This window comes from Rhineura floridana, chromosome 3, assembly GCF_030035675.1.
Source record: "Rhineura floridana isolate rRhiFlo1 chromosome 3, rRhiFlo1.hap2, whole genome shotgun sequence".
NCBI lineage: Eukaryota > Metazoa > Chordata > Lepidosauria > Squamata > Rhineuridae > Rhineura > Rhineura floridana.
Window position 1 is genome coordinate 33,302,741 of NC_084482.1, and position 23,379 is coordinate 33,326,119.

At 40.5% G+C, this 23,379-nt stretch overlaps 1 protein-coding gene across 4 annotated transcripts in view; it reads right to left on the minus strand.

Annotated features, from left to right (window-relative positions):
• The window catches only part of CA10 (carbonic anhydrase 10), a 463,009-nt gene that overhangs the window by 12,733 nt on the left and 426,897 nt on the right, over positions 1–23,379 (minus strand). For all 4 annotated transcript variants that reach the window (XM_061615291.1, XM_061615292.1, XM_061615290.1 and 1 more), the window contains 2 exons: positions 22,769–22,864; positions 18,218–18,290 (listed from right to left, as the gene is read on the minus strand). In XM_061615291.1, coding sequence (XP_061471275.1) covers positions 18,218–18,290; positions 22,769–22,864 — 169 coding nt within the window. The remainder of the gene's footprint in view (positions 1–18,217; positions 18,291–22,768; positions 22,865–23,379) is intronic.

The window sequence follows — 23,379 nt, forward strand, 5'->3', positions numbered from 1 at the left end:
TGTATTAGAAATGCTGTAAGGAACTGCTGTTGTATGCTTATTTGGTTATAGTTTATTTTATTGAAAATTAAAAAAAATAAAGGCGGAAAAAGCACAGGATGCTTTGAGCAGAAGTACATGTGGGTTTTATTTACTTTTTCTGCCTTTGGTCTAACAGAGAAAACATTTATTGACATTAATGCTAGAGCAAATTCAGATTAAAACCACAGGCCAAGATGTGTCCGTTCACAGCACCTGTGTTGGGTGCACAACTCTTAATCAGCACTTTTTGCATTTATCTAATGTTCTTATATCCAAAGGTGCCGTTACGTTGTTAAAGGATGCAGGAACAGACCCAAATTTACACATGGTAATGCATGTGAATAGATGCCTCTGAGCAAATTAAGAGGATGTGTGGCTGGGATGTCACCAGCACTGCACTTTGGAGAACACCCAGCAATCCTGTAAGCAAAGGGTTGTATTCAACTAAGTCCTACTCAGAGTAAACCCACTGAAGTTAACCTCAGTTGGTCATGTCCCTAACTTCAGAGGGTCTACTCTGAGTAGGACTAGCATCAATGACCACCGTTTTAAGGAGAAGAGATGGGAGATGTGGAGTAGGGTTGCGAGGTTCAATCCCTGAGACTGATCCTGTATCTTTAGGAGAAAAGAAAGTCAGCCAACTGCAGGTGTTCTTGCAACTCTGCAATGGGAAAAACCACAAAGTGGAATTCTCCCTTCCCCCTGCACAACTTTTAAAGATACAAAACACCTCTTGGAGGCCGCAACCAACAGGTCTTTTGCATCTTTAAAAGTTGTGCGGGGGGAGGGAGAATTCCACCTTGTGGTTTTTCCCATTACAGAGTTGTAAAAACACCTGCACTCGGCTGACTTTCTCATCTCCTAAAGATACAGGATCAGTCTCAGGGATTGAACCTGGCAACCCTAATGTGGGGTCCTATGCAAGAGACCAGGTAAAAAACAACAACATTGCAGCAGGAGAGAATAAGACCAGAGCTTAGAAGTAATTCGTTACAAGTAACGAATTACTTGTTATTCATTACTTTTTTGAGGAACGAGTGGGTAATTCCTTTATATTTTGATTGTAATAGAACTAGGAGTAACTTTATTACTTTTCTGGAGTAACTGTAATATTTCCAGCAATACTTGGGGCATTATTTGGGGGGGGGAGTAGGGGAAGTCTTCTGCTCCTCTGATTTGTGGATGAAAATCATGTGCCTCAAACTGGGCTTCTGTGTAGTGTCGCTCTTCTGCTGGTGGTGAAGAATGGAGTGGAGGGGAAAAAGGGCAAGAACATGGATAAAGGAGGAGAGGGAGACAGCAGCAGAATGGAGATAAAGAACTGTGGAGGTGAAAGATGACAAGATGTGTGTGTGTGTGTGTGTGTGTGAACAGTGTGTTCCCACTTGGCACACAAAGTGGCCTCCACCACCCCCTCTGGCTACTGTGCTGCATTTGTACTATTTTAACTTTTTTGCATCTCAGGGGAAAATGTTTGCTTGGGTGAGTGTCCCGTAGTTGGTGGCAGGGCAGGGTCCGGGAGGTGGTTAAGTGAGAGAGATTATGCTTGCTGGCTAAGTGGAGTGGGGGGGTTGCACTTGGTTTGACGTGCAAATATCTGAGTAGTGGCCTCTGCCTCCCTCCTCACCTCCCTTGCCAACGGAGAGACCACCTTTGCTATCTTATGGATAAAAAGAATTATTCTACTACCTCTGTTGTTGTTATGTGCCTTCGAGTCAATTATGACTTATGGTGACCCTATGAATCAGTGACCTCCAAAAGCATCTGTCATAAACCACCTTGTTCAGATCTTGTAAGTTCAGGTCTGTGGCTTCCTTTATGGAATCAATTCATCTCTTGTTTGGCCTTCCTCTTTTTCTACTTCCTTCTGTTTTTCCCAGCATTATTGTCTTTTCTACTGAATCACATCTTCTCATTGTGTCCAAAGTATGATAACCTCAGTTTCATCATTTTAGCTTCTAGTGACAGTTCTGGTTCAATTTGTTCTAACACCCAATTATTTCTCTTTTTTACAGTCCATGGTATGTACAAAGCTCTCCTCCAACACCACATTTCAAATGAGTGGATTTTTCTCTTATCCACTTTTTTCTGTCCAACTTTCACATCCATACTTAGAGATCAGGACTACCATGGTCTGAATGATCCTGACTTTAGTGTTCAGTGATACATCTTTGCATTTGAGGACTTTTTCTAGTTCCCTCATAGCTGCCCTACCCAGTCCTCGCCTTCTTCTGATTTCTTAACTATTGTTTCCATTTTGGTTAATGACTGTGCCAAGGTATTGATAGTTCAATGTCCTCATTGTCAACTTTAAAGTTACATAAATCTTCTGTTGTCATTACTTTAGTATTTTTGACGTTCAGCTGTAGTCCTGTTTATGTGCTTTCCTCTTTAACTTTCCTCAGCATTCGTTTCAAATCATTATTGGTTTCTGATAGTAGTATGGTATCGTCTACATATCTTAAATTATTGATATTTCTTCCTCCAGTTTTCACACCTCCTTCATCTTGGTCCAATCCCGCTTTCCGTATTCGGTTTCTCCATATTCTGTCCTTACAGTAGCCTCTTGTCCAGAGTATATGTTGCTCATCAGGACAATCAGATGCTGTGGCACCTCCATTTCTTTTAAGGCATTCCATAGTTTTTCATGATCTACACAGTCAAAGGCTTTGCTGTAATCTATAAAGCACAGGGTGATCTTCTTCTGAAATTCCTTCCTCTGTTCCATTATCCAACAGATGTTTGTGATATGATCTCTGGTGCCTCTTCCCTTTCTAAATCCAGCTTGGACGTCTGGCATTTCTTGCTCCATATATGGTAAGAGCCTTTGTTTTAGAATCTCGAGCATTACTTTACTTGCATGGGATATTAAGGCAATACTTTGATGATTACTGCTTTCCCTGGGATCCCCTTTTTTTGGAATTGGGATATATATTGAATGCTTCCAGTCTGTGGGCCATTGTTTAGTTTTCCATATTTCTTGACAAATCTTTGTCAAAATTTGGATAGATTCAGTCTCAGTAACTTGTAGCAACTCTATTGGTATGCCATCTGTTCCTGGTTATTTGTTTCTTCCTCTGTATGTGTGTATTTACACACCTCTGTACATACCTCTGTATGTGTGTGTTTATTTTTAATGTTATTTTAGGCTACTTAGATGTGCAGCAACCAAGGCTAGCACCTTGTAGGCATTCTTTTAAAAAACTGAAATGTAATTGTAGCGATTACTTTTGAGAAAAGGTAAAATAATCTGTTACTTTCAGAGCAATTGTAATTGCAACAGTAATTACTACTTTTTCGGGCCATGTAATTGCAACTGTAATTTATTACTTTTTAAAAATAATTTTCCAAGCTCTGAATAAGACTTATAGATCCTTATAACTTTCAAAAATGTAAAGCTGAGCCAGGTGAAAACGAGAGAGGAAGTGGTGGGATTTATAAAATCATGCCTCACTTTTGCATATTCTGCCCTATAGCCAATTTCATGGGATTCTGGAAGGAGGAGCTGGAAGATACACTCTGCAATGGCCACACTGTGTGTTGGCTATTTCTCACAGCAGCAAGGGATAACAGCATAGGATAACACTTCAAGAAATCATGAAGCCCAAAGGAACTCTAAAGCAAGTATTGTAAATGTGTGTGAAGTCAGCCACTATGTGCTTGCTGTGGCATTTTTGCCTCCACCTGTTGCAGAAAGGCAATGCTCCTCCCCCCTCTATTGCCACACAATGGCGGGCAGTGGTTCTACCCAGCAGACACCCTCACTGTCCACGACTGTTGCAGCCTACCTTTCAGCCACAGAAATATCCAAGACTGCTCCAGTCAGCAGATGCCCATGTTGCCCTGGAAGCATTTTGTAATCCCAAGGGAAGAGGAAACCATGAATCTGACACCTGTTTCCCACTTACTGCAGTCCCTGCACCTCACCATTCTCATTCTTGACCCACATTACACCGACCAGTCTCTCAAGAGAAGGGATCAGGAGACGCTATTTCAGCATTACAAGTAAGCTTCCCAAAGATGGGACTGTGGAAAGGTATTCATGCAAGTGACTGAACTATGGTGGTGGAAAGAGTGTGTGGACAAGGTAAGGTGTCCCAGCCACATGAGATATTTGGCACTGCTTTGGAGGACCCACAGTTAAGAGTCCCTTTGCTTTCCCTCTCTACTCCTCCACGGCTGGCTTGATCTCCTTTTGTATAAACGTTTGGCCCTTGCTGCAGAGGCCTAGCAGGATGGTTTGATTCCCATGCCAGATGAAAGTGTAAAACCACTCCAGTCATATTATTGGACTGGAAGAGTGTTACAATATAACAGTTAGAGATGACCTGTACCCTATTTGCAATGAAGATTAGATAGGCGACCATAATTTTGTGAGAATTACATGAGGCTTGGGGTGATTTTTGTTTTGTTTTGTTTTTCAGGCCAATGACTGGTTTCTGACTCACCCTGGTTCATTCTCTCTCGCTCCTCTTCCCACCTCTTCATTATTTATAAAGCACAGAGCGTGATGCACAGCATCAAAGAGTTCAGTCAAAATGAGGCATTTTAAATTCTAAAGGCCAAGTTCTCCTAGTTATCTCCCTATTATTTTTCAGTAAGGCTGCTTGGGTGAAAAGCAGGTAGATTCTGCTGGGGGAATGAAAACCACAAGCCAAGAATATTGAACACGCACGCACGCACACACACATATACTTGCATTGCTACAACTTGGGTCCATCTGCTCTGCCATATGCCCACATTTTATTATAAATAAACACCTGTAAAAATGTGGTTGAGCTGTTAAATGAAAGCCACATCCTCAAAATATTTTATTTATTTATTTAATTACATTTCTAGACCGCCCTATAGCAGAAAGCTCTCAGGGCGGTGTAAGAGGGAAGAAAACCTGTTAAATTTCAATATTACAGATGTTGCCCTTAAAACATATAAAGTTGCCTTGTGCTGTGTCTGTCTGACCATCAGCCTATCTAGCCTAGTGTTCGCTTCTGCCAAATGCAGCAACTTATCCAGGTCTTTCAGAAAGGGTCTTCCCTTGAGATCCTTGAAATGAAGGGGATTAAACCTGGGACCTTTGCATGTAAGACATATTTATTTAGTTACTTATTTATTCATTACATTTATATTCCACCTTTCCTCCAAGAAGCTCAAGGTGACATACATGTTTCTCCTCTTCTCCATTTTATCCTCACAACAACTGTGTGTGGTAGGTTAAGCTGAGAGACTGTGACTGGCTCATGGTCACCCAACAAGCTTCAAGGCTGAGTGGAGATTTGAACCCTAGTCTCCCAGGTCCTAGTCTAATCACTATACCACAATGGCTCATGGTCACCACTTCAATAAAACATTACCTACATTAATCTTAATTTTGTTTTTGTTATCCTCCATTTTTGGTCTTTGAAGCCTATTTTAGCATTAAGTGGTATATAATAATAATAATAATAATAATAATAAGGGTGGAAGGCATTTTCAATGAGAAAATCCTTGCTTTGGGATGCTGGATTTGAATGTCATTTTGGTGCCAGGCAAGGACCTTTTTATTTAATCTTTAATCTGTTCCTGCTTGAAATTTGTTTTATTTGGACTATGTTTCAATGCTATACTTAGGGTTTATTTATTGTATACATTTTTTTAATTTTTGGTGCAAACTTCCTTGAGAACATGGTTATAGGGTGTCATGTAAATATTTTAAACAAATGTATTGTATGATACAATTGTTCAGTCGTCTACTAAAGACAGTTACACTTGGGTTTTGCAAGAAGCATTAGTCAAAGCACAGACTGTAGCAAAGCACACAGGATCCACCTTGATGTCCAACTGCCACGTTACTCTTGCATTAGTTTTCCGGTTAAAACCACTTATCAAAGGCTTGAACATAAATTAGTGATATGCCACAAGCCACACAGAAAATGGTGGCCAGCTAACAGATAGCTCCATGATAACTGGACAAAAATGATCCCATATAATCTTTCATACCACAGTAACTGTACTGTTAGGTTTGCCATGTCATTAATGAATGAACTTGGCACAAAAATCATGACTTGGTCAAGGAAATGCAGGACCAATTCTGTATTGAGTTTTGGCAGCTCTTATATACCCTTATTGATGGCGGATGCATCCATAAAGACAACAAGCACAATCCGAGCCTAAATCATGCACTATTTATTTCCTGGCACTGCCTCTAAACACTGTCAGATCAATTTGCTTCCTGTAGTGTAATAGGCAGTCAGTACAATTTGGTCTGCCAATAACTCCGCAGCTAGTTAAGTGCAAAATAACTGTGCGTTGTATATTTTAATCCAGAAATCAATGGTGTGGTTTCCAACAGTTGCCGCAATGCAGATGTAAAACAGAGTTTAAAAACTGGTGGAATTCTGGGTTCCAACTTTCAAAAATAGGAGCCAGAAAAAGGAAAAGCCCATAAAAGGTGCACAAATTTGGAGTTTGGATACAGATGGTGAGCACATGGCACTAACAAGCCCTTTTGCTTTGAGAGGATTGTCTGGGAATGTTCTGAGTTTCTTTGAGAGGGTGGGAGAGGGAACATTCGGGGGGGGGATTCAATCCAATCAAAGGAATTGAAAGAATGCCACACCCCACCAGCCTGTCACCACCCAAACACACACACCCTTCCCTTAACTCAGCAGCAGAAGTAGCAACGGAGATACACTCATTTCTGTTGCTCAATTGTCATGCTGGATAAGAGTGTGGCAGGGTGCAGGGAACTACAAGAGCTATAGTTCTCCCATAGGGTCCTACTCTTGACCTGAGATGGAGAACTTCTGGCTTTATGAGCTCCTGAGCTCTTTTTCTAAGTCTAGTTTGGTAGACCTTTGCTGGCATGCCTATGAAACGGCAGAGGGGAGAAAATATGATGTATTTGTGGCCAAGAGGACTCCTCTCAAGACCAACCAACTTCTTTTGGAGAGTAAGCTTGGTGGAGGCCTATGTAGACCCAGTGGAGAAGGTGTTCTGTCGCAAAAAATATATCTGCCAAGGGTGGGAAGTTGAGATGGATGCAAACCTTGGTGGTCTTCTTAGGAGCGGATATTCATATTACAAAGGAAAGCAGAAGCTGTTCCTTTATCATGTGGGCCTGTGCTGTAGCCTGGGTTATAGATCTACAAAGAGTGTGACTTTTATGCTCTGTTTAACTTGCTGGCACTGGCTTTTAAAGCCCCAAACAGTCTTGGTGGGATCAGAGCAGGGGGTGGGGAAACCTTTTCTGCTGAAGGGCCACATTCCTTTGTGGGCCACGTCCAGGGACTACATGACAGTCCTGGGCAGGGCCAGAAGCAAAGAGTGAGTGACCCAAAGGACGTGACTCTTATATTTCTACAGTGGACTACCTTCCAGCTACACAAACGACAGAGGTTTCTACATCCACGGCCACACACATATTACTCCATCCCACATCCAGGAAAGCAAGAGGAACCATCACAGTTCTGGGACACATTCCAGCCAGAAAAGTAAAACAAAACAAAAAAAGCACTTTAGGAGAGCTCAGAGCAGAGCTGCTGAGGGTATGTGGCCTGGGGGGGGGGAGGCATGGCCTAAAAAAGTCCTGAGGGCTGAATAGAGGTGTCTGGAGGGCCACATCTGGCTCCCAGACCTAACGCTCCCCACCCCTGAACCAGGAGATCTCAGGACTCACCTTCTTCAACATGAGACTGCTTGATAACTTTGCACAGATTCTGAGTCCTTTCCTGTCATCCCCTCATGACAGAAGTTCAGTGGGCGGGAAAATGAGGGGAAAGGCCTTTTCCATCATGGTGCCCAGGTTGTGAAATATTCTTCTTGGAGAGGTCTCGTTGTCTCCAAAATGGATACTTTTAAGTGGGCATGGAAATCTGTATTATTTCAACAGGCCATTTTTAAAGTTAATTTTCTTCTGACTTTTTCGGGTTTTTCTCCTTTTCTCTTTCTGCAGATTTTATCGTTGTGGGGTTTTATTTTATTTTATGTTGTTATATTTATATTTTGTTTTGTGATATTGTTAACATTTGTAAGTCTCCCCAAGTGGGCATTTTGCCTGGAAAGTCAGGATATACCTTTTAATATTAAAACCCCCCAATAAATTTAATTCTGGTCAGGCCTCTCCGAAACAGTGGGCTGTGGAGAAAAGGTATATTGCTCATATAGGAAAGGAGGGACTGACATGGGTGGCTTGTAAGATACTGTTCAGCTGACCAAAAAGCAATGGCATGTCACGATCATGTAGGCAACAGAAGCTGACCACGAAACCATCCTATTTCCGGAAAAGGGACTAGCCTGTATTTTTCTGGAGTTCCATTCATTTTTCTGGAAGTGCCAAGTTAATATGTCAGACAATCACCTGCTGTAGCACACTTAGGACTGCAGTATGTCAGTCTGAAGGTGGGAAAGTCCAAATACAGAGTTGGAGGCTGCAAACGCACCAGCTAAGGAACTGGACCAAGATTAGGGCTCTGAGCTGACTGCTGGAGACCAGCCTGAAATCTGCCATCTTGATTTAAGAAGGCATCCAACTGTATCCAAACACATACAAATCTCAGGAATCATGCAAAATTTGGTTACAATATCTTAAGAGGGTTCCAAATGCATAGTGAACAAAAGCGCTACTTTCCAAAATATACAGTAGATGAAATGCTCTTTAAGAAGAGACCACTTGATGCCTTTTTTCCTAGTGAACCAAATACATCTTTGTATGTCACACTGAGAGCATTTCCCTGCACTTATATGTAATGTTCATACCGTACTGTTCCCTTCCAACAAAGTATCTAGTATCCTCATTCTTCTGCTTCCTGCAATGATGATATGGTAGTGGTGGTGAAGTAACCATGATGGGTAACCTCAAAGAAGAAAAAGTATCTGCTCTTGAGAGCTGCAGTAAAAATAGGAAGTCCTCAGTTAGGGCCAACCAACCAATGAAACAACTTGGGGGTGGGTGGGGACTCTCCTAAGAGCAAGGAACTGAGTGAAAGTAGGGCTGTTCCTCCATACAGAGAAGCTGAATGTGACTTGTAGTTGACAGGCAATAAGGATGCACTGTTTGAGCCCAGAATGATAGAGAACTGGATATAGTGGGTTTGGGTGGGCAATGTGCACTGACTGGATGCGCACCTCTCATTTGTTTTAGTAGACATAACTACTTGTAGGAACAGCTGTGATATCAGGACATCACAAGACGCCTTTGTCATTCCCCTTTATTGCAAGAACATTTAATCACTCATAATATTCAGAGTCATTTGGTGCCATGGATGCATCCTCTAGAAGTTGTCTGTGACTCACAATGCTTGTCTGTATCTTCCTTATAAATATATCTCCAGAAATTTCTATCCATTCTAGAAGCTTGCACTGTTTACCTGACTATTTGCGAACTTATCTCTTAGGGTTGTATCCAGTGAAGTTGTCCTGTTAGCAAAAGAGCTTCTGGCTGCACTAGAGAACTTCCCCTCCCCCCCCCAAATCTGTTCTGGGATTCCTCCAACTTCCCGGAACAGATTTGAGGGGTGGGCATGGGGGTGCACAGGGAGAGAAGAGGGAGGGGAAGCTACACTGGGCAAGTGGAAACCCTTGCGTGAATGAGATGATTTCACTGGATACAACCCATAGCATTTAAACTTCACTAGCTTTGTATTCATTTTCACATAGCCCCTGACACTGGTCCTTGTTTTTCCAAGCTGTTCATCTCTGTTAGTCCTTCCTTTTGTGCTGTCCTTTTGCATTCGGTACTTTGATACTTTGATCATCACTACCAATGATGAACTCAGCCTGTACTCTGTCATTGTGGGAAATGTACCTCCTAGTGTTTTTAAAAAAAATAACCCTGCACTTAATACAAAATATAACCCAGCCACATCAGTAAGACATGTGGTTTCCTCAACTCTTCAATGTTAGGATCATCTTAGTTACATCAGTGACAATATTGTTAAGCTATATACTGAACACAAGGAGAATAAGAGCCTGTTCATACATTACATGAGTAGCATGGGAAGTATTTTCATGTGGCTGCTTCATACACTGCTCCAAACACACCTATAGGCAATGATCATATAGAGTTGACTGTAGTGGTTACTGTGACGTCCTTCCCCAGCACCACCTGTGAAGCTCTCACTTGGGGCTACCAGCAGACAGGAACGTCAGGTTTATTTTTACCCTTTACAGCTCTAGCACAGATCTCCCTAGATCCCACTGCTAGGCAGCACCACCAGTCACTTTCTGTAACCCAAACTTCCAGAGACTTTGCCTAAGTCTCTCTATAGCTTGTTACTTTGTGGCTGTGTGCCTATGCTGTTTCCAACCCCCTTGTATCTTTATATTTAAAGCATACAACTCTGGGTTGCTCTGGATACGTGACTTGTTACAATCTCTCCCTTCACCGCTGCCACCATTAGATACAGTTTCTGTTCAGCCTTGGTAATTACCTTGCCCTCCCTTCTGGTCTGTATATTCCCCCAGCCAAGGATCAGGCCTTTGGTAAACCAAATAAGTATTTATTTAATATCAGAAATAACAAGATTACTTAAGGAATGTTTCACAAGCGTATGGTTTCATCTATATTCTGTTAGGTACTTAACTTCTTACTAATTGCCTCAGAACTCCGACTCACTCCCCACACCACCAACCTCTCTCTCAACCTCTCAAACACCACCTCCTAAACACCCTCTAAAAACCACCTCCCAGATTCAACTGTCATTCTTCCATTTATACTCCCAGCCATTCAAACGCTCAGCCAATCATCCAGCATTCTACCGCTCATGTACTCCCCCCTCCTCTTTCACTCTACTTACCATATATCTTCTATATAACCAGCACTTACCATATTTACAATATAATCAGGAACATCACAGTTACTTCCAAAGTCAACATCATCTTTGTGACCCCATTTCACTGTTCCCTACAGACATTACTGAAACAGAGTAGGAACAGCCTAGTGGAAGTTCATTGATGATGAGAACCATAAGACTCACTTCACACGTTAAAACAACAGAGAATTAAGAAGATGAGAACTTCAAAACCTTTTTTAAAAACAATATTTTTTAACCTTTTTTTAAAGATGTCTTCAAAGCTTTTTAAAAAAATGTTTTTAAAGTTGTTTTGTTTTAATGTATTTTAAAGTCTGCTTTTATGATGTTTTAAAGTGTTTTTAGTGTTTTTGTTTGTTGCCCTGGGTTCCTGCTGGGAGGAAGGGCAGGATATAAATCAAATAATAAATAAATAAAAATCATTCATGCATCTTCCTTCCTCACTTCTGTGTAATGTAATACATCTGAAATATATATGCCCTACAAAATCACCATCAAAGAATTTTGATGGTGAATATATGTCAAGTGTCCTCTGGTCACATACACAGTCTCTGGATATTTAGTGTATTCAAGGCTCTGTATTTGCGACTGACATCTGAACATTTGCTACTGGACATGTGGTAATAATCTGACAAAAAATTGACATTATCTGGCTTGTGGCAGTGAATATTTGACAGTTTCTCTCAGCTCCCATGCAGCAGCAGTAGCAGTAAATATTTGACTATCAAATAGATAGAATTTAGGATGGAAACCTAAATAGCCCCATTGAAGACAGTAGGGCTTACTTCTGAGTAAACATGCATGGAATTGCATTGTTAGTATATTTTATATTAAGTCACTCATTCAACTAATCAAAATAAGGGTAAGTTTTTGATGGCAAATTTAAATTGGCATCAAAATCAGCATTTTGAAAATGGCAGATTTTATGAATTTCAGAATGTATAGGGTTAGAGAACCTGTCTGTTTATGGTCTGTGTCATTTTTGCAAGTATTCACTCATAAATCTGTTCCATCTCATTTTTGCTTCAGTCTGCAAAAATTTGCATTTACTTTATATACGTATTTTACACATACTTTCTCTCATAGAATCATAGAGTTGGAAGTGGCCTCTAAGGCCATTGAGTCCAACCCTCTGCTCAATGCAGGAATCCAAATTAAAGCATACGCGGCAGGTGGCTGTTTAGCTGCCTCTTGAATGCTTCCAGTGTTGGAGAGCCCCTCACTTCCCTAAGTAATTGGTTCCATTGCTGTACACTCTACAGTTAGGAAGTTTTTCCTGATGTTCAGTTGAACTCTGGCTTCCTGCAACTTGAGCCCATTATTCCGTGTCTTGTACTATGGGATGATCGTGAAGACATTCTGGCCCTCCTCTGTGTGGTGACCTTTCAAGCACTTGAAGAGTGCTATCATATCTCCCCTCAGTCTTTTCTTCTCAAGGCTAAACATGCCCAGTTCTTTCAGTCTCTCCTGATAGGGCTTTGTTTCCAGTCCCCTGATAATCCTCGTTGCCCTCCTCTGTACCTGTTCCAGTTTGTCTGCATCCTTCTTTTTTTTTTTTACAATTTTTTATTCAAATTTTCATAAAACAAACAAAACAAAATCATAAAACATTCAAAGACAAAAAACAAAACAAAACAAAAATGATTAAACAAAAAAATAAAATGTTGACTTCCCATTTGTCGCAAATCAAATCAGTTATAGGTCTACAATATATAACAATCCTGTATCTTAAATTATATTATAAAATCACTTTCCTCCAGTAGTTATCTTAATTAATCATCAAATCTCATAAACATTACTTTATTCTTTCCACAAAAAGTCAAAGAGAGGTTTCAATTCTTTAAGAAATATATCTATCAATTTTTCTCCAAATAAACATGTCGATTAATCCATCTCGTTAATAATAATAATAATCTTATTGTCATAACCATAGTCCAAATAAACATATCGATTAATCCATCTCATCAAAATCTGTTAGGTCCAATAATTTCAATAGCCATTATTCCATTATCCATATTAATTCCATCTTCCATCTTCAATAGTCCTGTTAAGTCCAGTAATTTCAGTGTCCAATCTTCCATTATCAGTATTCCATAATAATCTTGCTGTCATAGCCATAGTCATATAATAAGAGTCTGATGGGAATTTCCTCTATCCCAAATATTTTCTTGCCATCGATTCTGAATAACTTGCTGAAATATTGTTGTAAAGTCATATCTCTGTTCTTCTTTTTTACAAAATGCACTGGCTCATCTCTTGAGAGTTTTTCCATTGTCACATGGCTGCAGTTAATTCCATAGATTTTCTCTATATCAAGCTCCATCACGTCATTCCAGTCCAGAAGATTATCCAAGCCACTGATAACTTTATCTCTATCTTCATTAATTTCTTCAGAGATAACGTTAAATTCCAAACAGTAGATTTTATTTCTAATATCCATAAACTCCAGATCTTTTTCCAATTCCACATTTGTTCCAATCTCCAGGGCTTGTATCTTCCCTTTATTTTTTCTTTTCTCCTCTCTGATCTCATTCTCCTCTCTCACAGGATCCCCTATTTCTTTAAGCTCCTGCGTCATTTTGCTCAGTTCAATTTTCAGCTCCTTACTGCCCTGTCGCAGGGTTTGTTTCGTTATCTCAATCTCATCCATTATTTTCTGAAACATAATTACTTCCAGATTCTCAGCCACTTTCTTGATTGCCATTTTTAAAACCACGAAAACAAAACAAAACAAAAATAAAGAAGAACCACTTCTTATTTCAGCAACAATTGGGTTAATATTCCAGGCTTGATGACATCACAGTATAAACAGAGCAGCCTGCCTTATCTCTCTATGTTCAAGAATACAAAACAAATTTAGTTCCCAGCATCAAAACAGTTAGTGGCGTCGTGAAGAAGCAGATTCGTCAAAATAAAATAGACCAAAAAAAGAATAGTCCCAGTCAATATAATGTTCCAAAGATCATATTTTTTATTTTTTTTCTCCTCGGAATAGAAATCCCTCTTCTGTTTATATCTTTAGAATGCACTTCCAGGACAGCTTTTTGCAATAGAAACAGAGATAAGCTGTTAATTTCGTGAATAACAGAGAAGAGTTATAGCTCACCCAGAAGTTCTTTAAAGCTGATTCATTTGACAAATCTCTTTTTGCTGCAACAATTTAAACCAAGTAAAAAAAAGAATAGAAAGAAGGGTGCTTGCCTGTTAGTCCGTTTTCTCTTTGAAGAAAAGATAAACGTGTCGCATTAATCAGATAGAGCTTGTTCGGAAGTCCGTCCGGCATTGCTGGCTGGACCTTTTCTCATAAATTAATGAAATCCAGTCCTCCCAACAAAAACAGGCTTTTGAGGTTGATCTCTACGTTTCTCCCTGCCCAGGAGAAATTTCATCAGTCAAAAAAAAAAATGTTCTGACTGATTTATATCTGGATAAGCTTCTTCTGAGGCGGGAGCACGTCTCAAAAGCAGGCACAAGCGAAGTCACCCTTCCCGGAAGTCTGCATCCTTCTTAAAGTGCGGTGTCCAGAACTGGACATAGTACTCAAGATGAGGTCAAATAGAGGGGAACGAATACTTCATGCAGTTTGGAAATTATACTTCTGTTAATGAAGCCTAGAACATCATTTGCCTTTTTTGCAGCCATATCACGCTGTTGGCTCATATTCAGTTTATGATCAACAACAATTTCGAGATCCTTCTTACATGTAGTATTGCTGAGCCAAGTATCCTCCATCTTATAACTGTGCATTTGGTTTCTTTTTCCTAGGTGTAGAACTTTGCACTTATCCCTGTTAAATTTCATTCTGTTGTTTTCAGCTCAATACTCCAGCCTATCATAATCCCTTTGAATTTTGTTTCTATCTTCCAGGGTATTAGCTATCCTTCCCCATTTTGTATCATCTGCAAATTTGAAAAGCATTCTCTGCACGTCCTCATCCAAGTCATTAATAAAAATGTTGAAGAGCACTGGGTCCAGGATGGAGCGCTGTGGTACCCCACTGGTTACCACCCCCTAGGTTGAGAAGGGACCTCTTTGAGTATGATTCTGTAGCCAGCTGTGAATCCACCTGATAGTTGTTCCATCCAACCCACATTTAGCTACTTTGCTAATCAGAATATAATGGGGCATTTTGTCAAATGTTTTGCTGAAGTTGAGATATATTATGTCCACAGCATTCCCACAGTTTACCAGGGAGGTTACCCAATTAAAAAAATGGGATAAATGGGATTAGTCTGGCAGGATTTCATGATAAATCCATGTTGGCTTCTAGTAATCACTGCATTGTAATCACTCTCAAAAATATGAATTTCCAAATACATTTTCTTTCAAGATACACATTTAATTAAACATACTTTGATACTTTTTTGAGTTTAGAATCTGATCTATGCACTAATCCAGAAGGTGCAGATCAGTTTAGTTTTTGCACTAGAATTCGCAAAGGCTGAATTCCTCAGCTATCCCTAAAATACTGTGATAATTCATTTCTGCTCTATGATGTATGAACTAGATCTTATGCACAATATTTGTGACCAAGTCACGTTAATTTATTTGGGCTTTCTTAATTAAAATATATAATCTGACAGGTAAACTTTGCTCTTCTTAGGCTTTAAATTTAATAACACTGAGTGGAACTCCCTCAGCCATCCTGGGTAAGGAGGCAATTCCACTGTAATCAGACCCCTCTTTTTTTTAATGCAGCACAAATTGAAAGTGCATCCATATTTTTGTAGATGCTTTAGGGCACAATCCAACTTGCATTTATGCCAGGCTGAGGCGAGTTGGATATGGTGGATCTTTGGCTGAGCCAGCTGGGTCCTGGCTCAGCCAGGCTGTATCAGCAATAGTCCCTCACGCCAGCTCAGCCATGGCTGAGCTGGGACTCGGCCAGTTCAGTCAAAGGTCCACCATGGAAGCCCAGTCCAGCATAAGGGGAGCAGGTGGAAAGCCTGCAAACTGCAAGAAGGGGTGAAGGGAGGGGACTTACATGATATCCAGGTCCCATTTGGCTCCCTGGCCCTCCATTGCAGCAGGTGGTACGCCAGGAAAAGGGGTGGTGGAAGGAAACATGTATTTTGTTGCATTCCACGGTGCCCTGCCAGCACAGCCAGTGTCCTTCCCTCCAAAGGGCCTCTGGACCGCAGCTGGATGTGGCAGCCCTTTCTGCCAGCTCCACCTCTGTCGGCTTTGCTCCCACCGGCCTCTGACAAGCCCAACTAAGGACCATTCTACAGCTTATTCAGCAGCAAACCTGGATTTGCAAACAAGTGTACACTCAACAGAGAGATGCTTTCCATCATGGCTTCCTGATAGGTATGCCTATATGATACAAATATTTGCAAAAATATATTTGGTGCATTCATACTTTACATTTTTAGGTGTGCATCTAAATCACTCAATGTGTGAAGAAGCCCTCAAACACTAGTTTTAGCTGTGTTGTTTCCTCTAACGACAGATGTGCTGTTTATGGAAATACAACACAGATGCTTCAACCCAGAATCTTGAGCCCCTCACTTCTTGGCTTTTAAAAAGCAAGAATATTAAAGCAATAATTCTTTGAACTATCAAAATAGTTCCTGTCATTTTCACAGCCATTTTAATGAGTTCCCGTAATGTGTGTGTGTGTGTGTGTGTGTGTGGGCTGTCAGGAATCACTAACAAAATAATGAAGCACTCATTTAAAAACAAAACTAAACCCTATGAAAATCAGAGGGTCACTTGGCTCTTGGGATGATCCTGACCCATCTTCTGTAGCATCTCTCTTGTGATGCTATGAAAATCTTAGCTTCAATTATTGTATTAACTTTTCCTGATATTGAACCTAATTCTACACTCCTTATTCTAACCACAATTAAGTGAATGGCACTTCTGATTTTCTTCAAACTGAAACTAAACATTGATTGCACAGATGAAGTTCCTAAGTATGACTTTAAAGAGCCAGCTTTTTAAAACCGGCACAGAATCCCTTCTAATATATGAAACAAAATTAGGTTTTTTTCCTCAGCCATGACGCTATAATCCATCATCCAAGACATTTGCAAAATTACTTGAAATAACTTTTTTTTTGCATTGCCATTTTTGTCTTGAAAATGCTTCTAATCAATACTTGTTACTGTGGGAAGTAACTCTTATTTACTGTCTTTGACAACAATATAACTGCATTCTAATGCTGATGTTCTAATTCTAATAACATGGCCCATGCTACCTCCCATCAAAGCTCTTGACTCATACTCGTGTGCTCTCTTGTCCCATGTCCCATATAGGTTGTCTTCTCTACTACCTGGTTTTTGCCAACCATAGTTTATCATAATGTCCAAATTAATTTTATTTTATTTATTTATTTTATTTTTATCTCACTCTTCATCAATTTTATGGATCGTAGGGTAATGCACATCTTAATGTACTGGTAAAACAATAAAACAGCTCTCAAAACAGATAAAATACATAAAATAGCAACACAATAATATAGCAGAAATCAATTGCTGATATACAATTGAAACACCTGATCAAATCTCCACAAAAGCCTGGATGAAGAGATGTGTTTTTAGGTGGTGTTGAAAAACAAATAATGTCAGTGCCAGCTGCATCTGAAGGGGTTGGGAATTTCACAGATGAGGTGCCACCATGGAAGTGGGCAAACTATGGATTATGGTACATAAAACAGCCTTTGAAACCATGGTATCCAATCATGGTTTGGAGACATGCACTAACCACAGTTTGTCAACTTGGACACTGCCACAAAGTATGGGTTAGCAAAATCTAGGAAGTGGAATAGGGAACCTGCTTACTTGCTTATTTATTTATTTATATCCTGCCCTTCCTCCCAGCAGGAGCCCATGAAAGGGGATATGTTAGAATCTATTGGCATGCTCCTCATTGCCATACCATGTTTTTGCCATGTGTCACCTCAGGATGCATGACATTTAGATTCACAAGCATTTTAATATAAGGAAAATTTTGAGAAAGCTCAAAGCAATTATGGGTTCCAGAGAAGTTGTATCTTAAATTCACACAGGCTAACCAGAGTGCTCAAACCACCTTGTGTGGTAACTTACAGGGTGAGTTGGTTTTTTTTTTACCCATTACTTGTATTGTATGTCTTCTATTATGTTTTAATTATTGTTACTCATTTCAAAGGCTTAGACTGAAAAGAAGTTTATAAAAATTAAATGATTATAAATACATGTTATATTGATCCCCCCCACCAACATCTGGAAATGCCTGAACATATCTTGTGAAATCTCTCTGAGTAGTTTCCCCAAGATAAGCATGAACAAGCTCTCAGCCACTTCTGGAAGTTCCACATAGTAACTCTTGAATTAGGTCTTCTTCACAATGTGAGATGCACCTGCTGAATAACTTTCCTATTATCCTTATGCAGCTATTCCATGTGGAGCCAAAAAGAAACTTACTTTTATACGTTATTCTTGTTATGGTGTCTCTGTTAAGCATACGATTTAGAAATGGATTTGATGATTCAGATACCTGTGAGGGAAAGAATTCATTGTCAAAAACTAGTCATCACAAACATCTTGTTTTGGAAAAGTGCATCTATTTCGTGGGTGTGTGCATATGGGAAATAAAGGCACAACCACAGTTTGCATAAAGTTCATTCTGAGGACGAGGGCTGCAATCAGATGAAGCTGCTGCTGCTGCATTTATGGCCCCATTTGCATTAATAAATTTAAAGCAGTATCATAGCACTTTTAATAGTCATGACTTTCCCCAATTTTGTTTTATTTAACAAAATTTATATACTGCTTGATTGCAGTAAAACCTACAAGCAGTTTAAAAAGGTAAAGGTGTCCCCGCACTTGTAGTGCGAGTCGTTTCCGACTCTTAGGGTGACGTCTTGCGACGTTTACTAGGCAGACTGTATATATGGGGTGGGATTGCCAGTTCCGTCCCCGGCCTTTCTTTACCCCCCAGCATATGCCGGGTACTCATTTTACCGACCACGGATGGATGGAAGGCTGAGTGGACCTCGACCCCTTTTACCGGAGATTCGACTTCCTCCTTCCGTTGGAATCGAACTCCGGCCGTGAGCAGAGCTTTGGCTGAGTTACCACCACTCTGCGCCACGGAGGATCTTACAAGCAGTTTACAGCGTATATATTTTTGTACACATTACTTGGCTGGAAAACTGCATTTCAAAATTCGAACAAGTGCAAATTTTTAGAGGTGGCTGTGTTTCAATTTGCATATTATTTCAGGAAGTACAAACTGGGTAGGTTCGCCTTTAAATGCCAACAGAATGGAATTTATCCCTCATCCCTAAAGGGGAGACATCATAAGATAACTTCTCCAATATGACATTTTCAGATCTGGAAGCACAGGCAGCCAGGGAGTCTGCAGAGTACTGGGTAAATGATTAACAGAAAGAAGAAACACACGCTATCCTTGGCCACCTCACAACAAGCTCAACCCTGCACTCCCCCAAATGGTAAAGAAATTCTAAAGCACCATATGAATGAGGCAGAAAAAAAGAAGCCTCTTTTGTAGGTGAAAGAAACATTGAAAAAATTGGAGGGCAGGTTTCAGCGCAGCACTGAAAAAAAAAAGAGAGAGATAGAAGAAGCCAAACCCTTTAATATATGAGACTTCATCATTGCTGGTCTTTGAGGTTGTGTGAGATATTCTGATATGAAATATGCTTTATTCTTTGCCAGCCTATGAATCTGCTTCTCCTTTGTTTCTTCTGCTCCTTTGATTCTCCTCAGGCCTCTGCCTCTATTTATATTGATGCTTGGTTACATTTTCATGTTGTGGTCATGATTCAAGGCCACATAGCTGCTGAGCGGTGCCTGACTGCAAATTTTATATAGGAGTTAATCAGCAGTTGACATTTTGACTCTTGGGTTTGGACTACACAAGAAATCAATAAGCTGTGTCTTCAAGGAACAGTTCGGTACAAAACAGCATCCTCCACTAAGAAAGTCTTCAAAATTCATGAAGCAAAATTCACTCTCCGCCACCTTTCTAGAAACATATTATTGATATCAGCCAAAGGGCAGGACCAGGAATGAACAACAGAGAGACCTCTTTTATTGGACTATCCTCTGCTGTTGGGAAAGAGGAGTACTCCAGTTGTGCCATACAGAGCTTTTCTAAATAAATAAATAAAACCTCTCCACCTCTCCAAAAGTTAAGAAATGAGATTAAAGGAATATTCACTTCTAAATGCTCAGCCTTGTCCTAAATAGATCAAAACATCACTTGGTCCTAAGTATGCTTTAAAGTACTGGGAAAAATGGATTGTCCAGCCTGCAATGTGAGGGCTGAACAATCTGTTTGGCAGCATGATCTGATCTGAGAATGTGAGCTGCTGCCATCCAGCTGAAAAGCAGCAGGGAGGAGGATTTGCTTAATCCTTTATCCATCCATCACTGTACCCCTTGCACCCCTCACCAATCCACTTTACCTTAGTCACAGCAAACACAAATCTGAGAACCCATACTGGGGAGCAGGGGATGGATGAAGGGAGGAGGATACAGAAAGAAACAGTAGGCGAGGAAGGGTTAAGCATCTCCCAACTTCCAACCTTTCCCCCCTTTTTCAGCTCTCTGGACACGACCCAGATTCCTAGACTTGGTTCTGCTGCCAAATATCTACCCTCAATGTAACATAAGGCCTCTAGCCATCTGCATTTGCATAGACAATGGGAGAACATATGCTGCCACTCTGGTTAGTGGTCCAGTCTTCATACCTTCTGAGGAGGTTCAGAAGAGATTCCTTCTTCCTGGGAGGCCTACCTTGTGCTCTTCAGAGAGCACGCCAATGCCAACTTTTATTTTTTTAAAAATCAGACAGAGTGAATGCATCACCAGTTTGCCTCTTATCTTTCTGTACTGATCTCTTTAAAAGTAAAAAGAATTCACTTTTTAATAGAATAAACAGGGAAGATAGTAGAGCAGTGAAGATGGTTACATTTAAAGTGGAAAATACTGTTGTAGCATTGCATGGGCAGAAAGAGAAAAAATATTCAGAATTTTTAAAAACTTTTTTGTAAAGTGCAGCCTTCAGATTTCAAGGGCTCCTTATGATGATTTCTAGGGCTGTGCACAGACCTCCCTATCCACTCTGTGGCTCTAATCTGGAAGGGGAGGTCATCAGGCCAACCGGCCCTGGGTCAACCCAAGGACCACCCACCTCAGCTCAGAGCCACTTCTGAATAAGTCTAATTGGTCCCAGGCTATGGTATGGGCACATGCTGAAGCTAAGCAGGGTCAGGTCTGGTCAGTGCCTGGATGGGCAAATGCCTGGTAACCATATGTAAGCCATCTTGGGTTTCATTGAAAAAAGAAAGGCAGGGTATAAATGTAATAAAATAAATAAATAAATAAACAGGGTAAAAAAAACCCAATTAAACGTATGGTGGGAAGGGGGAAGGAGACATTGTGTCTCCTTCGCCGCCCCTTCTGACTGACAGCGGGGTCAATTTATTCTGTGTGATGGTGTTTTGCAAGGGGTTTTCTGATAGCAAAACAGCATTGCGCAGAAGGGAGTGATCCTGGGAGACACTGTTTTCCAAAGGGCTTTCCTGCATCGCCTAGGATCGTTTCTCTGGCTCTGAGGGGGAGGGAGTGATCCTTCGTAATGCTGTTTTGTCTTTGCAAAACAGTATTGTGCAAGTGGTAGCGATCTTGTATGCTGCTGTTTTGCAAAGGGCACCTGCACCCAGGAGGATTGCTGCTTCTGCTCCCCAGGTATGAAGGAGAGCTGCGGCTGCCTCTTCTTCCTGCCTGATGCCCTGCTCCCTGACAGCCCCAGGTCACTCCGGGCCATCAAATCTGCCCTGTAGTGATCTGCAGCAGAACCTGAGACGGCTGAGAACCAAAAATGTCCGAATGGGACTAATTTGGCTTGGGCCTCAGCTGAATCCAGTGCACAGCTCTAATGATTTCCACAATTTTCTGACCCGTCAGTCATCTCTTTGTTTGACACCAAACTTCTCCACCTGTTGAACTTAGTTATGGGGAAAGGATTTAAAATTAGAATATATATGTTCAAACATATATATTCATATATGTTCACCCACCTTATTAAAAATGCAACAATACAAAACCAAACCAGTTACTACTCCAATGGACTTGGGGACTGGAGGATGTGTTGGTGATTCATGGGTGCTAACCAGTACGTCTCCACCACAGCTGGCTTTTATCCCATTCAGAGTGAACGACATTGAAAACATGCAGGATGAATTTCTCAGGACTCAGTCCAGGACACAAAAAGATAGGACACACAAAGAATTGCTCTTTAAATATTACGCCTGCTTTCACCCTAAGTGTATGCATGTTGCTCAGTACAGCAGAGGTTTGATTCCTTCTTGGGGATTTATAGAACACTGCCCCACAATAATTTTGTATTTATTAAAATGTATAAAATCCTTTTCAGCACAAATTGACACTCAGTGTACATCAAAGTAATACAGCCACAGGAAAATCCATTCTAAAACCATTTGTTAAAATGTGGGAGAGAATGAGGACTGGATAAGCAAAGATGTAGTAACAGTGCAATCTTGTCAATGTCTTTTTTGAAATAAGTTCAGTTGAGTTCAATGCGGCTTACTCCCAGGTAAGTGGGTATTGGACTGTGGCCTACAAGAGGACTGCAGTGGATATTCTAAAAGAATGAAAACATCTTCATATATTTTTTGAAAGGCAAAAACTGTCTGCGGCAATCAAGCTTCACACTGGGTGCCCAACCACAGTGATTGCTTTTCACCTTAAAGTATAACGTTGCTATCCCCCAACAGTGGGCAGCATCTGACTGCTACTAAAGAAAAAAATTGGTAGCTTAGGCTGCATTCCTATACACACTTACCTGGACTGTGCTTCTGAGTAGATATGCATAGGATTGCACTGTTATAGGACTTAAATACTAGAAGTGGTGAATGCTCCTCAAATCTTGCAATTTTCTGAAGGGAATATAACTCAGCATTGATAAAATTGTACTGTACTTACTTTCATAAATATAGAAACTACCACCAAGCCATTGGGACTTTTTGCAGCTTCTGTAACATTTGTATATAACTCATGGTTATAGTGGATTAGTTGAACCTAAGGACAGAGGGGAAAATGAAGAATAAATACTGGCAAATCAAACTCATTGCTATCTTTCAAAATGATAAATAACCTCTTTATAAATTCAGATTTGTTTGCAATATGATCCCCTACCAAGCTTGTAAATTCCATAATAGCACTTTTTTTCTTTTCTTTTCTATCCTGGAGGTTTTGCAGCCCGCATTATTTTAATAATCACAGTGACCATCTGGCTTGTACTGGCGCTACATCAGTTGTTCCTCCTCTCCATTGTCAATAAGTGCATTTAACACATTAAGATGCAAAGTGCACCACGGAGGCTGGCCCTGTTCTTCTTCTGCAAGAGTAATTTACCATAGTAATCCAGTAATATGCCTATTCTTCAGCATCCCAAGCTGCAAACAAGGGATGGTTGGAGATAGACCCTTTGCACAATTATGAGAGACGGAAGCTGACCTTGCAAAACCTTAAGCATTTACATCACATATCAGTTAAGGTTTGCGACAACAATGCAGAATGAAGTGCCCAAAAGC